Raw genomic sequence first — 14,374 nt, 5'->3', positions numbered from 1 at the left:
CTCAGCATGATGACCTGGGTATCAAATTGTCAAAACTTTGAATTTTTGTTCTAATTCACTTAACCTGGATGAAGTGCAGCAAAGTCCCCCCATGTGAGAAGGATGCAAACTATTCACATCAGGCTTGCTCTACATTGAAAATGTCTGTGAGAATGTTGCACCCCAATACTATATTCAGGAGGAATGGAAGTTGTGGAGGCTCCTAAAAATCGAAGTGAGGGGACCCTTTTGTTTGTGTATTCCTTAAATATAAATATGTAACATATTCTTGCCCCCAAGAAAAAGTTCCTGCATATGACCTAGCTAGTACATAAAAAAGTAAATAAATAAGTTATAAAAATAAATAAGTCATAAAACAAAAGTTCATTCTACAAGAACAAAATATCAAAATGACAGTGGGAAAAAAATCTATGAAAATACAAAAAGAATGAACGAATTGAGGATGAGAAAGAAATATTGAAAAATATACTGACCGATAGAAGTTATACATGACAACAGCAGCTATGAATGTCTTGCCTAAGCCGGTGGGTAATGTCACCAGAGTGTTCTTGAGGAGGGCCTGGCTGACAATATTAAACTGATAATCCCTGAGGGGGTAGTTGGTAGGGTAGATGTAAATGTGACCAGCAGAGACATCAAACCCAGGTAGATCCTCAAGGGGTGTAGCCTCCGGCGGATGAGGTCCAGTGGTGGAGCAATTGCCCAGTTCTTCCATCTCCCACTCTTCGCACGCTGCAAGAAGGGTTTCCTCATCAAACTGCTCATCCATCTCATTTTGTTGATCTAGAAAAAGCAAAGGGTAATCATTGAATGATTGAATCTCTATTCTTCATCATGGTGAATACATTGTAGTCAATGGGTGATTTCAAGTTCGGTGTTCGGTGTTGGTGTTGAGAGCGTAAAAAGGCAGCTGAACCGAGCTCCAACACCGAGCTGGGTTCAGAGGAATGATACCGATTGCGTTATCGATAGCACATGACGTCACGCCTCTGTGCTGCGCTGCTAAATAATCTCAACTTCACGCGAGAAGTCTCGACGACGAAAATGAAATGGAGAGAAATGCATTAAATTCTCATCGTACAGAATACCAATGTTTTAATTAATTCAAGAATTCGAAAGAGTGAACATTATTCTTCATCAAAATATATACAGCTCAAATGATTTGTACTCATCTTAACTGTAAAAGCTAATTTTACGGGGATGTTTCATCGTGTTCGCCTCCTGTTCACGAGCTTGAGATTGCCAACACCAACACCAACACCAAACTTGAAATCATGATTTTCCCAATCCCTGGGGGTTGGTGTTGGTGAATGGGGAAATTGCACGTAGATCGTCAACACCAGCCGCAGTGCGGGGTTCAGCAGACGACATTCAACACCAGCATTCAAGACGAACTGCCGGAAATACGTCATATTTTCCGAGGTCAATCCCAACACCAGCCTGATTTCAAGTACGGTCTTGTGGCTGGTGTTGGTGTTGTGACAACACCAACACCAGATTTTAACACCGTACTTGAAATCACCCAATGTTATCAACAAGCTAATCAAATATTGTTATCCATTTCCAGTTGTAATAACAATCAAGAAATGAATTTTACAGGAATCCAACTATCCTTTTTTTCTGGTACTGGTCAAACTTAGAAAGTCCATGAAGTTGAACAGTTGTCTGTCCCAGTCCAATTTAGAGACATGCTTTAGCATGAACCACCACTAGCCATAAAAAATGGCAGAGTACTGCCCTGCTGACTAAAATGAATGAACTTTACACAAATATAATGCCACCTTAGGGGGGGGGGGCTAGATATATAGTGAGTGATTGTATTACCGACCGGCCTTGTATTACCGAACGCACGCATCATACGCATCAGAAAATAAATTCATACGCTCAAAATTTTGCAACATCCTTCCAAAGAGAACTTGAATAGAAATTGATGAAAAATTGTCAAAAATACATTTTCAAAGTCTTAATATTCTATATAGGTAAAATATGGTCAAAATAGCTCATACCGGTAAGTGTTTTTGTTGTTTTCTCAACTTTTCCCATAGAAAACACACGTTCGGTAATACGATACCTTTTTCAAGTGACCAAAATATTTCACGTGCAAAGAGGGGTCCGATTAGAAGCTAATATCGTAAAAAGGAAAAACGATTTCGGCAAAATTTTTACATATTTATATTTTGTAGGTAATTGTGTATTTATGTTCAAAGTTTGGTGAATTTTATGAACAAAATGTGTTTGATATGATTGAATTCATGATAAGTGTTCGGTAATACGATCCACTACCATACATGTAGAACTCTACCTGGTTTGCATTTCTTCATTTGGCTTAGAATGACATAGACCAAAAGCTTTGGTCTCTGTTATGTTGGTTGTTCAGCTGAACTCCGTTGGCTTCACTCACCAAATACAGAGACCGAAGTTCTAGCGCGATCTGTACAGGGGACTCAATGGCCATATGTTTATGTGTATTAAGTTCGGATAAAACAGGGCAGTGAAGTTGCGCGACAGCAGAGGTAAGTCACTGTTTTTGTTCCTTTTAACTTGATTTTCCCCATTTTTTGGCAATTAATGCCAAGAGGGAATATTAATTTGCATTTCGGTCGCATTAATTTTCAAAAGTTTGATTTATTAAAGACAAAAATTGAAGAGCCCCGACGGGGGGAATTTGCATTGTAAGTCCCCTAATGGTGGCTGCACGATAGTGAGCCGTCTGTGTATGAGGAGAAATGTAAAAAATAAAAAAATGTTTATAAACTCCTCGAAACAGACGGCTGCCAGCTGTCTAAGAATGACATAGTTACGGACGCGTGCGTCTGTAACGTTGGGGAAGAACAATAGGACACAAGATGGTGGCGTTAACATCGGGCAAGTCTCCCCCGTCTTTTCATAATATTTTTTTCATTTTTTTAATGAATTCTTGTTTAAAAATGAAATTGATAGCGTAGAAATGTCGGAAATGAAGTTGTATCCCATTTACATGATTTAGGGCTAGATCTTTTAGAAGGAAAGTACAAATCTCGGGGGCGAAAGTTTCAGGTTTTTTGGCGGTACACGCAGATGAATGAGAAGGAATTCCTGGCTTCGAGGAGAGTAAGCATACGTTAGTAAATGATTTGTACTCTCTAACTGTTAGAAGCCTCCTGGCTAGCGCAGACTTTTGGGGGAACTTGCCGATGCCAGGCATAAGTCTTAGGCGTTCCACATATTTAACCTTGTTCAACAAGTTGTTGGCAAGAGAAACCATGAGAGCTCGAGAGCCAACCTTCATCTCTCTTATTATAGGGCCTTTCCTGGAAAAAGTCAAAATTTCCCCGAATTTCGGAGAGGTAGAAATAGAAATAGAAACACTGTCACTGATGAGACAGCCGTCGACCAGCGGCCACCAACCCTCTGACGCTAGAGCGAACTGCCCCCGGGAGGCGCGGCGTGGGGAGAACGAGCCGTACCGTAGTAGTAGTGACTGTCATTGTTGGTGTTTTCCTTGCTGGCTTGGGCCAGTTTATCTATACCATTACCATAACACAAATTTCTAAAATTTGAAGGAATAAAACAATTTTTCATTAATGCGATTCAATTTAATGATTTATAATACACGGAATTATTGTAAATTTACTTGTTTTTGACGGCAATCCTTCATTTTCTCTGACATTTTGATCCGTACTCCAGTTCTGAAATAAAGTTGTTTGCTTGCTGCTCTTGCAGCCTGCAGTGGTCGCACTCGTTTTCCTGTTCATCGTCACCAACTATCCCACCATTTTCAAAGAAAAACTTGGAAGACAAAGATACTAAGTCGATTTAACACATAATGAAGATGAAAACGAGATCAAGTAAATACATAAACATGAAGTTATGAACAAAAACACGCCTCGTAAGTTCACATCAAATTCAACAATGGCGCTTCGGAGTTCGGGAACTTCTCAAACGCAACCTCAGCCCCAATTAACCGGGTGACCGGTGCTCGCTGCGCTGCGCTGCTATGCTAGCGCTAGTCTACGGGGGGGGGGGGGGTGGATGCTACCAGTTCCAGTGCCCCCCTACCACGGCACCAACACCATTACCACCACCACCATCACCCATCCCCAGTACCAAAAAGAGGATTATTTACGAAGAAGGGAATGGGAAATGACAGGGCCTTTAAAAGCTCCATGCAGGCAGGCGGGTCCTTTATTAAAGTGGTTGGTCTGGCCTACTTCAGGCTAACAATAATATGATGTGAACATATAAAGAAAAGTTAGACAAACATAACACTGACAATTTGATCTAAATCGGACCAAAAATTACAAAGTTATGACATTTAAAAATTTGCTTTCTCGGTGAAATGTGATCTGTGCATGTCTCATGCATGACGATGTCATTATCTCCCCCTTCTTTTGTATTTTATTATATGAATTATTTTCCCCCAAAATTTTGTCCCCCAAGATCTAAAAAAGTTGGATTGACAAGTGACAACTGATTTAATGCATTCGATATTCAATATGCTGCAGCTTATTTCATCAGAAGGAAGACGTATCATTCAAACTGTACGAAACAATGAAATGGATATGAATTCACGTAATATAAAGAAAAAGGAAAAGGTGGGGATGTGACATCATCAGCCCACCTAATAAATATTAATGAAGAAGTGCACATCCGTTTTTACAAAATATTGCTAAAGTTGAAAATTTAATAACTTGTTTTTTTAAAGATTTTGATGAAATCATTTAGCATTTTGCTTTGTGAATTTAAGTTGGGGAAAAGTTTAAAAAGTGCCCCAAAAAGGCAAATTAATTCACTAACTAAATTGGGATGTTTTTTTTTCAGTAATGAGGTTTGTGCTTGCCTCCTTGCCAGGTGATAAGTATTTTAATGGGGTCCAATAAACTAGATATTTTATGAAAAGCCCGAGTGAAGGCTCACTTGGAAAACGTATCTCAAGTCGAAAAAAATATCATAAAATATTTTGGCACCAATTGCAAATTAGAAAATATACTATCTCATCAATATGCTCACCTCGTATAGGGCCTCTATTCTAATTAATTTTCCTTACTTTAATTATGGAATCATCGGAGTCAATTCGTCTATTTCCTGAGTACAGAGAGTGATTTTTATTACTAACAATAACTTAATGAATATTTGAAGGCTACATACAATTTCAACTCCCTTATTTTTATACTATAGGCCTAGACATCTAGATACAATAATAATACATAAACATGATAAAGTTGTGAACATATCAAGATCAGAGAAGTTCATAATATGGTTGCATAGGCCCGGGCGTGTAGGGAGGAATTCAAAACAGTGCTCCGGCCAAGTAGTTACCTTCTTAAAGGTCAAGTCCACCCCAGAAAAATGTTGATTTGAATCCATAAAGAAAAATCAAACAAGCATATAATGCTGAAAATTTCATCGAAATCGGATGTAAAATAAGAAAGTTATGACATTTCAAAGTTTCGCTTATTTTTCACAAAACAGTTGTATGCACAGCTAAGTGACATGCACATGAGAGAGTCGATGATGTCCATCATTCACTATTTCTTTTGTTGTTTGAATTGTACAATATTTCAATTGTTACCAATTTGACATTATTAAGGACAAACATAACTGCACCATGAGATGTTATATCAATGGTACTACTACACGTTCAGGGAGGAATAAACAGGACAATGAGGAAAATATAGAATAATTCATATTTCATATAATAAAATACAAAAGATATAGTGAGTGAGTGATGTAATCAGTCCCCTCATTTACATACCGATGTGCATATAACTGTTTTGTGAAATTAAGCGAAACTTAAAAATGTCATAACTTTCTTATTTTACATCCGATTTTGATGAAATTTTCGGTGCTATGCTCGTTGGATTTTCTCTCAAGTTATTATTCAAATCAACTTTTTGTTGTTGTTTTTTACTATCGGTCCTTTCTGCAAGTTCTGATTCTGTCGACCTCCCCCCCCCCCCCCCCCCCCTTTTTTTTTTTTGCAGCCGCACATGGGGCATGCCATGTTCCCCACCCAATTCTCCTCAGTGGACACGTAGGCCACTGAGCTCGGTTCTTTGCATGGGCTTGGCTCAATGTGGACTCGGGCACTGGCGGATCCAGGGGGGGGGGGCACAGCCGACCCGTACCCCCCCCCCCCTTGAGAGCCATAATCAAAATTTGTAATGTAAATTTACCCAAGTGTGCCCCCTTCAAAGTGAGGAATTGTTATTTCCTTGTCAAATTTTCATCGAAAAAAATGCCCCCTCCCCTTTGGAAAATCCTGGATCCGCCCCTGTAGAGGGGCCCTTGCCACCCAGGAACACGGGGGGGGGGGGGGAATTGCATATGGTAGGGGGGCGGCGGCGCACATGGGCCAGGAGAGAGCAAAAGTGCGCCAAAACTGGTTTTTGGTCATGAAACAAATTTTGTTTTTTTCATGTTCTAAGCAAAGATAAGAACCTGTAGAATGCCTCCATACAATAGTTCTCCATTAAATTGATTATGAGTTGCCCATTTTTATTCAATATTACCGGAAAATGACTCTATACGGCTACCGCATGTGTAACTGACACGTTTTAGATATTTCACTGTTTTAACAAAACGCATTGCTTAATTTATTTCTTATTCACGGTGCTCTTTGATGAATGATTGTTTTAAGTGATGAAATATTTTCAAGATAAAATGATAATCCCTTCAGAGGCAATTTTGGACGAAACCATTTGACAATGGAGGGTTTTAGCAATTTTTTTTTTCATGAGCATATCTTTTACAAATTGCTGCCGATTGCTGCGCTGTAAATACCATGACGGTCTTTTTTATAGTTCATGCTTTACACTGATACCAAATTTAGCTGCATATACGTGCATTTTCTGGAGATATAACCAATTTTCCAACCACATGTTCGCCGTATTTATCACAAAAATCGTTCCAAGTTAGTGTCCCATTATGCGCGTGCCGAACGTTGCGGGTGACATTGAAACTCCCCGCCGCGTGCTGGGAGAGAGAGAGAGAGAGAGGGGGGGGGGGGTGTCTGGCTCAAGTGTCTGGCTCTTGTGACTGGTGTCTGCCTTTAAAATATTTTCGTTAAACATACGTAAAGGCAAGCTTTCATTTCCAATTCCACTAACTATATAATAATACATGTAACACAACTTCATTTTGATGCCAAACTGTTCCATCCCGTGTCCCATATCTGATATGCTGTCATCCTGAGAAGATTAATTCTTAAGATAAGATTCCCGAGTAAGATTATATATTTGTTTTGTTGTTCATAAACCAAGTAGGGGCTACTGTATATCACTATAACACACATGACTAGGGATGTGATAGGTCTCACGCAGTTTTCTGACAAAATATGAAAATGTATGTGTGGACAGAGATGGGATATACGTGGGCTCTATTACATGCCTAAGTTGCATTATCATTATTAGTATTTATCCCCCCAAGAGGGTTTGTAACTTCACATACACGTATGAATTGGCTCTTGGCTCATTTCAAATTTGCTATAATTGTTAGTATCGATCAAGAAGGAAGTGTATATTATCATTTCAAAATTCAAGGATTGTTTGGTTTATGACTCTCATTGACTTTATATGTATTCCACAGACTAATGGTAACAGGTGACATTGTGATTAGTAGCAAATTTTTAAGAGTACAACAATCACAGCCTCTTCCCCCTGATGTTCAAAATATAGTAAAAGATCCTCTCACCAAAGACATAATAGTTGGTGAGATAGTAGAGAGAGACTCTGATTCGGAATAACTTTGTATACGCCGTTCTTTGTGAAATAGGTAGGCCTTGTAGGGCCTTGTACTGATTAACCTGCAGAGGACCCGGCTTCTATCATTTATCACTAGAATAATTATTTTTAAGATTTCACTGTCCACTTCTGGTATCAATCCATTTTAATTCATGTAGGTGTGGATAATCATTGTACCCAGGGAATGAAAATACTTTTTTTTACAATTTCACTTTGAATTTTACAATTCCGGAATCTTGGTAGGGCGCCCTCTTTAAGCGATACTCGAGTCACCATTTGAATTATTTGTACCCCGAGCACAGACTTTTCTTGTTTGTTTGCCTGTTTGTGTGTTTGCTGTTTGCTAATATTATGCTTAATTATTGCTGAAATTTCTCTAAAACTAGTTTCTGAAAATTTGAAACTTATTGTAGAATTAGAAACATGTACTTTCTTCTCAAATGTTAACAGCCAATCAGAAAACAGTATTTTAACGACGTCATCAATATTTGAAAATACTTTTATTGAATTCTACGGGTGAAATTACCCCTATCTACAAAATTTAATCGTACAAATGTGTGAATAATGGGTTTTGGCGCACTTTGGGTTCATTCTGGCCCACTGTGCGGCGGTGTTTTCATTTGTCATTTGACGATTTAACGATACCGTACCTCGTATGGTGCATGTTTTCAGAGAAAAGGAGGAAAGTAACGCCATAAAAGTCAACGCAAATTATGAATATGGTAAGTGAATACACTTGAAACTTTGGTGAGCAGGTTACTATTTTGGTTTTACAACTAGAAATGATTGTATCGTAGACGAGTAGGTATTCTAAGATTTCTAACTGTCTATGATGACTTCTGCTACTTGTGCCCGTTGCGGGTCAGTTGCCCCACATATAGTTTTTGGTGTTATTTGACTTCAGATGAAATTCGTTCTCGATTAATAATTGTGAATGGTCTGGATGAATCAATTGGATTGCTCTCAGTAAGACTATGTTAGATCTAACTGAGAGTTGTTAAATATAGCCATTTCATGTACGTCCAAGGTAAATTAAATATATAAAAGGGTGTTGGATCATTTACCAGGATATGATTACCAGATTAATTTAGATGAAAAATCACTCACTGACTGACGGTGACGCCTTCACTGACTGAGTCACTGGCAACAGAAAATATTAAGAATTAAGTTTGGGGTATGGGTCTACATACAGTGTGGAAGAATGATTTCAGTCTATGGAGGTGTAGTGAACAGCTTGGTAGTGAAGCAAGGCGTAATCCAGCAGAATAACCAACAAAACAAAATAAAAAAGTAACCATAATTTTCCATGTTTTAATCATTACTTTGTGAATATGACAAATTTACCTGTAAAAAGCTTAATGTTAGAAGTCAAGAAGTCTTTAATTATATTTGTGATTACGTTACAATAAAATATGAATTAATCTTGTTTGTACAGATGAATATTGGTAATATATTTGTCAATAGAAATATCAACATCATTAGAATTAAGCTATTTCAAGTACTGTTAGATTATATTAGTGGAAATTTTAATTGATAATTTTGATACATATATATTGAATAGAATATATAGTGCAGTCACTCAAATGAGAGGTTCGTATAGTATTGCTCAATTTCGATTTGCTACAAAAGTGCTACATGAGAACCTATCATCAATCAATGGTCAATATTAAAGGATGATTGTGCAGTGATGGGAGATAACCACTGCCATGTCTGCCATCATGAGCCCCAATATGCATACACTTGTTTGTTTTTGAGTGTCATCTTACATTATTACAATTTTTTCAATGTTCAATACAAACGTTCATTTTGAAACAAATTTTTTATATCCTAGTCCAGAATAGGTCATGGCTGTGTCTGTATCTTCAGACGGCATGCTGTAGTATGGAGGTCACCTCGGTGTGCTATTCTTCAGCTAGCCATGATGACAGGAACGAGAAGAGATCAATGCAGGAACATGTCAATCTGGTACTTCGCAAAGAAGAGAATACAGCGTGCATGGTCTGAACAGGTCAAAATGTAAGATTCCTCATCTTTTAATAAGTAGTAGTGTTTGTGATGGTGCTGGTAACAGAAGTTAGAAATAGTAAAACCAAGTAAAATGAGAATGAAACTGCGTCAACATTTCTTTGACCATTATAGAAGGCAGCAGAAATGTTTGAAAGCATTTTTGATAACATTTTAGTGCAAGGTTATTGAGATACAGTCAATGAATAAAAGAATGATGAATATTTAAAATCACAAATCGCTATTAAAATGTGGATAGATCTAAAATTGTACTTTGATCGGAATGTCACATTTTGCTTTTGGGCAATGCAGGCTTTTTATAACATTCTTAAGTTTTTGCTTTATCCACCCAGGGAATCATTTGATACCATAAAAAAGTTTGGACTTGAGGTTGGTGTGTGCCATATGCTAATCAAAATGGGAGCCAGAGTCCAGTTTACAAATGGAAATTGGTACACGAAGCAGGACATCAAGAGAGGGTCACTACCACTTGATGAACTGGAGGGTCAGTCTGTAATAGCCATTGATGCAATGGACACCGACCTTGACCAGTTTAGCATGGCCGATCTTGGTAAGGCATTTGCATTTGTGTTCTCACTAAAGTTTCAAGATAATCTCAATCATGTACAATGTATAATCTTTCCATGAAAACTGAATTGTGATAAAGTAAACCTGTTTATAACAATTATCCAGTGGGACAGAAAAGTTGTATTTATGCTTAACATACAATCAAAGTAAGGGAATCGATTGATGTTACCATTGAATGGCAAAATTACAATTACGTCAAACCATTATGTCAAATTTTGTTCAACAGAAAACAAAACATTTCCTTAGTCAAGCGCTTTCAAATTCTCAGTAGATTCCACTTATCAAAGGTCAATTGAACAACTGCTAATGATGCCATTGCAAACAAAATTTCCTTTTGATTGTGTTACAGTCAAATTATCTGCAGTAAAATATCTAAGCCTTGAAGGATGTGCTATGGTAGATGACCACTGCCTTGCTAGCCTTGTACATCTAAGAGATACCCTTACCCATCTCAATATTAACAATTGTGAGCAAGTTACAGAGAATGGGATAGCAACACTCCACAAACTAAGGTATTTTTCTTTTTACGTATTTATGTTTTCACATCAAAATTAATTGGTTGGGGGGGAATTTACCACTGTATAAAAAACAAGAGAACTGTGTGAATGAAGATTTGGTAAAAATCTATCGAAGAATATTCAACTCGGGTGTAGATTTTGTAGGTTTAATTTTGTGATGTCACATTCAAGCATCTTTCCCATCTGTCATGTGATGCGAATTCTGTATAATTAAACTTTCTCAAAAAATTGATTATTTTAACTTTTCATTGAATATACAGACTGATCTCATTATTTTATTTACAATTCATTCTCTAACAACATTTTCCAGTCATGAATTTTAAAGTGGGAATTTAAGTTATATTACATATGACATGAGACAGCTGCTCACATGTGGCATAATAAAAATAAAAACTGACAATTCATAACAATTATTCTTAGATGGATTTTCACCAGCCCTTAATTAATTTTTTTTTATCAAAACCAACTTGATGCTAGGGTAGATGGAATGAACCCTATCAATTGAAATTCAGTTTCTGCCATTTTTTTCATATTTAAACATGGATGATTTCTCAAACATGACATAAAAACTAGTTCCTATTTGTAAATACTGAAAGTATGACATCTCACATTTTAAGAGGTCAGTTAGATTTTCCTTCATAAAAGTTACTGTTGTTTTGTTTACTTTAGGAGATAATTTTTGTTTCAATCAAGTCATTCACATTTTGAAAAGGACACTATGTACATAGATTATTTTTTTATATGTATTTTTTTTCCTTTTGTTACTCTTCAAATTTTTGAATTACATTTTCTAGGAATCTGGAGAGGTTAAACATGAACAATATGCCAAAAGTCAAATTTGCGCCTCTTGTTGCTGTGATGCTGGAAGACGTGCTACCACGGTTACGCATCAGCCTTGTCACCAAACAAGTGGACAAATATGTGGAGGAAGCAAGAAAAGGAGCCAAGATAATTGAAGATCATAGAAGACAAGCTGGCCTTAATCACAACTTGCAAGATGATCTAGGAGATTTGAGGAATAGGATCAAGGATGGAGATCACGCCGAGGATAGTCCAGTGCACCCTGGGATTTCAAATACAAGATGAAAAAATATATATAAGGAAGTGATCTCAGGAGGAAACGTTATGACATAACAGACATTTTGATTCGGGTTCTGATTAATGAGAATAACATATCAGTGCAATTGAAGCCTAGTTTACCTTTAACATGCCAGATGAATTGCAGTTTTATGCAAATCACCTTCATATTTATTGATTTATATTTGTCATGGAAATGCAAATAAACTTCTTGAATCTTGGAGATGACTCACTTTACTAGCCAGAATTCTGAACAAATAAATTTCGGCAATGACTTTGAGATTCTTTGAATTATTTTTCATTGTGCGTTTGCTTACCAAAGGTACTGATTACCTGTCCGTCCATCCAGATTTGTTCTCATGGTAGCGTTAAAACTGCTTGGACAAACTTCATACTTGGATTACATATATAGGATGGATGATAATCTGATGTTATCTCAAGGTTAATGGTCATGATTTTCTTTTAAATTGCTCTGTATTATGATTACTAATTTATACAAATTTTACAGGTCAACTTTAAATTTGATTCATGTATGCATATAAGGGGGGGGGGGGTGTCACAACTACACTGCAAAAACTCCGGTGTTGATTTAACACCAACCCGGAATCTATATATGTCCACACCAGAGAAGTATTGAAACAACACCAGTTTGGAATCAAACTGATGCTGTTTTAATACTGATTGGTGTTGTATAAACACCTATCTGGTGTTAAACCAAAACGTAACTGGTGTCGTTTAACACTTCTCTTTCTGGTGTGGACTTATAGATTCCGGGCTGGTGTTAAATCAACAACAGAGTTTTTGCAGTGTACAGCAAATTGGCCTGAATTTGAATCATGTATGCACAGTGGAACCACTGATGATCTGATTAGATCTTGGAATCACAAGGTCACAGAGGAAAACTTGAAAAAAATGCCATATTTTACATCCAATTGTTAGAATTTTCAGTGTTATGCTCTTTTAATTTGTCTATTTACTCAAATCAGTTTGCCATTGGGGTGGATCATTGGACATGATTTTGGTTAAACCCAACTGGTCTATCTTCAATCTGATCTTATTGTCTTGTGGTCCACTTGGTCTCATACCCTCATGGATTATTTGACATTTTTCTCAAGGCAGTTGTGCTGTGCATTATGGGGTGAACATTTCAACGGCATGTAGGATAATGAGAACCATTAGGTTAGCCAAATTTATTTGTTGCAACTGAAAAATAAGAATTCTTTCTCTTTATGTGACTAATCATGTATTCAACTAGACCATCGTCACAACAAATGGATTTAAGTTTACCCCCAAAGGAAATCAATACAGGATAATCATGTGGTTACAAAAAGAATATCTCTCGAAATTTAGAACAAAAACGGGGGAGAGTGGGTGTAAATAATGTAAGGGTCAATTTCTTCACGCACTTTATCTACTTCTATTTGGTCTCATCCCACACAGACCTACAACCATGGACCTATAAGAAATGGACGACAAAAGCGAGCATTCTTTGATGCAGTCATAGTCGCCGTATCCTGATTATGTGCATATTAATGAGAATATACAGGTGTTTTGACAATAGCGGCTACCTAGGCGTATGATTTTTAACAAAGGAAACATTTTCCTTTGGCATTTGTTGGCTGATGTCCTGTATCAGAATATGCCTTTCAATCAACATGCTTCAGATTTGGAGCAGCAAAATTGAGAAGCAGACAATTTTTGTGATAACAAATTTGTTATTAATTTGCACACTTCTGCACACTTGTAATGACCCTAGTAACAAGAGAGACATGTCCCCTACAAGCAATGTGCAATGTTTCTCTGGAATTTTTATGAGAAAATCTTCAAAAAATGTGATTATCAATTACAAACAATCAATGTAATTTCAGTCTCAATCTTGAAATACATTTTCCCCAAATAAAACACACGGAACGAAGATTACCATTTGCAAACCAGAACTGCACATTGATTTTCCAGGATTTAAGTGATTTATCTTCCCCGCATACAATTTGTGCATTATTAATGTCTAATCACAAAAAGCTTCTGTTAACTCATGCCCTAATTGACAGTGACCATGATGGGATCACAAAAGAAAAACATAAAGAGAATGTTATTCAGATGACAATGACAGTCACATGTTTGTGAATTCAGTGAATTCATTAACTAACCGATGAATGTCCAGGGCTCCGTAACACAAATGTTTGCGATGAATTGCCAATATGAAAGAACCGCACTGATTGGTCCCTGGTCAGTATTATAAACCTAACACGCGTGTAACATTGATATTGATTGGTCAGTTATTTAGCGATTGATCGCTAATCTTTGTGTTACGGAGCCCAGTTCTCATAGGTCCATGCTACAACCAATTCATCTTGGCCATTTGATCTAATTGCTAGTTCACCATTTTGTCTGATTTCCAGTTTGGCTTCATCACTTTGACCAATATCCTCTTGGTTTACTCCACTTTAATAGCCTAAATTATTAGAT

At 37.1% G+C, this 14,374-nt stretch overlaps 2 protein-coding genes across 2 annotated transcripts in view; one reads left to right on the top strand and one right to left on the bottom strand.

Moving 5' to 3' along the window:
• The window catches only part of LOC129264625 (Fanconi anemia group M protein-like), a 34,918-nt gene extending 30,924 nt beyond the window's left edge, over nucleotides 1–3,994 (bottom strand). Inside the window, exons 1-2 of the mRNA XM_054902533.2 lie at nucleotides 3,614–3,994; nucleotides 474–783 (exon numbers count right to left, since the gene is read on the bottom strand). Coding sequence (XP_054758508.2) covers nucleotides 474–783; nucleotides 3,614–3,734 — 431 coding nt within the window. The 5' untranslated portion in view covers nucleotides 3,735–3,994. The remainder of the gene's footprint in view (nucleotides 1–473; nucleotides 784–3,613) is intronic.
• A 4,210-nt stretch (nucleotides 3,995–8,204) lies between these two features.
• Nucleotides 8,205–12,188, top strand: LOC129264626 (distal membrane-arm assembly complex protein 2-like). Its single transcript, XM_054902534.2, has 5 exons — nucleotides 8,205–8,443; nucleotides 9,553–9,737; nucleotides 10,079–10,296; nucleotides 10,663–10,825; nucleotides 11,626–12,188. The coding sequence occupies exons 1-5, from the start codon at nucleotides 8,435–8,437 to the stop codon at nucleotides 11,915–11,917; spliced, it is 867 nt and encodes a 288-aa protein (XP_054758509.2). The 5' UTR covers nucleotides 8,205–8,434; the 3' UTR covers nucleotides 11,918–12,188.
• Nucleotides 12,189–14,374: the final 2,186 nt, after the last annotated feature.

The sequence above is a fragment of the Lytechinus pictus genome, chromosome 7, assembly GCF_037042905.1.
Source record: "Lytechinus pictus isolate F3 Inbred chromosome 7, Lp3.0, whole genome shotgun sequence".
In the NCBI taxonomy this organism is placed as follows: Eukaryota; Metazoa; Echinodermata; class Echinoidea; order Temnopleuroida; family Toxopneustidae; genus Lytechinus; species Lytechinus pictus.
Note: the sequence above shows the minus strand (reverse complement) of the source record. Positions and strands in the feature narration are given on the sequence as shown.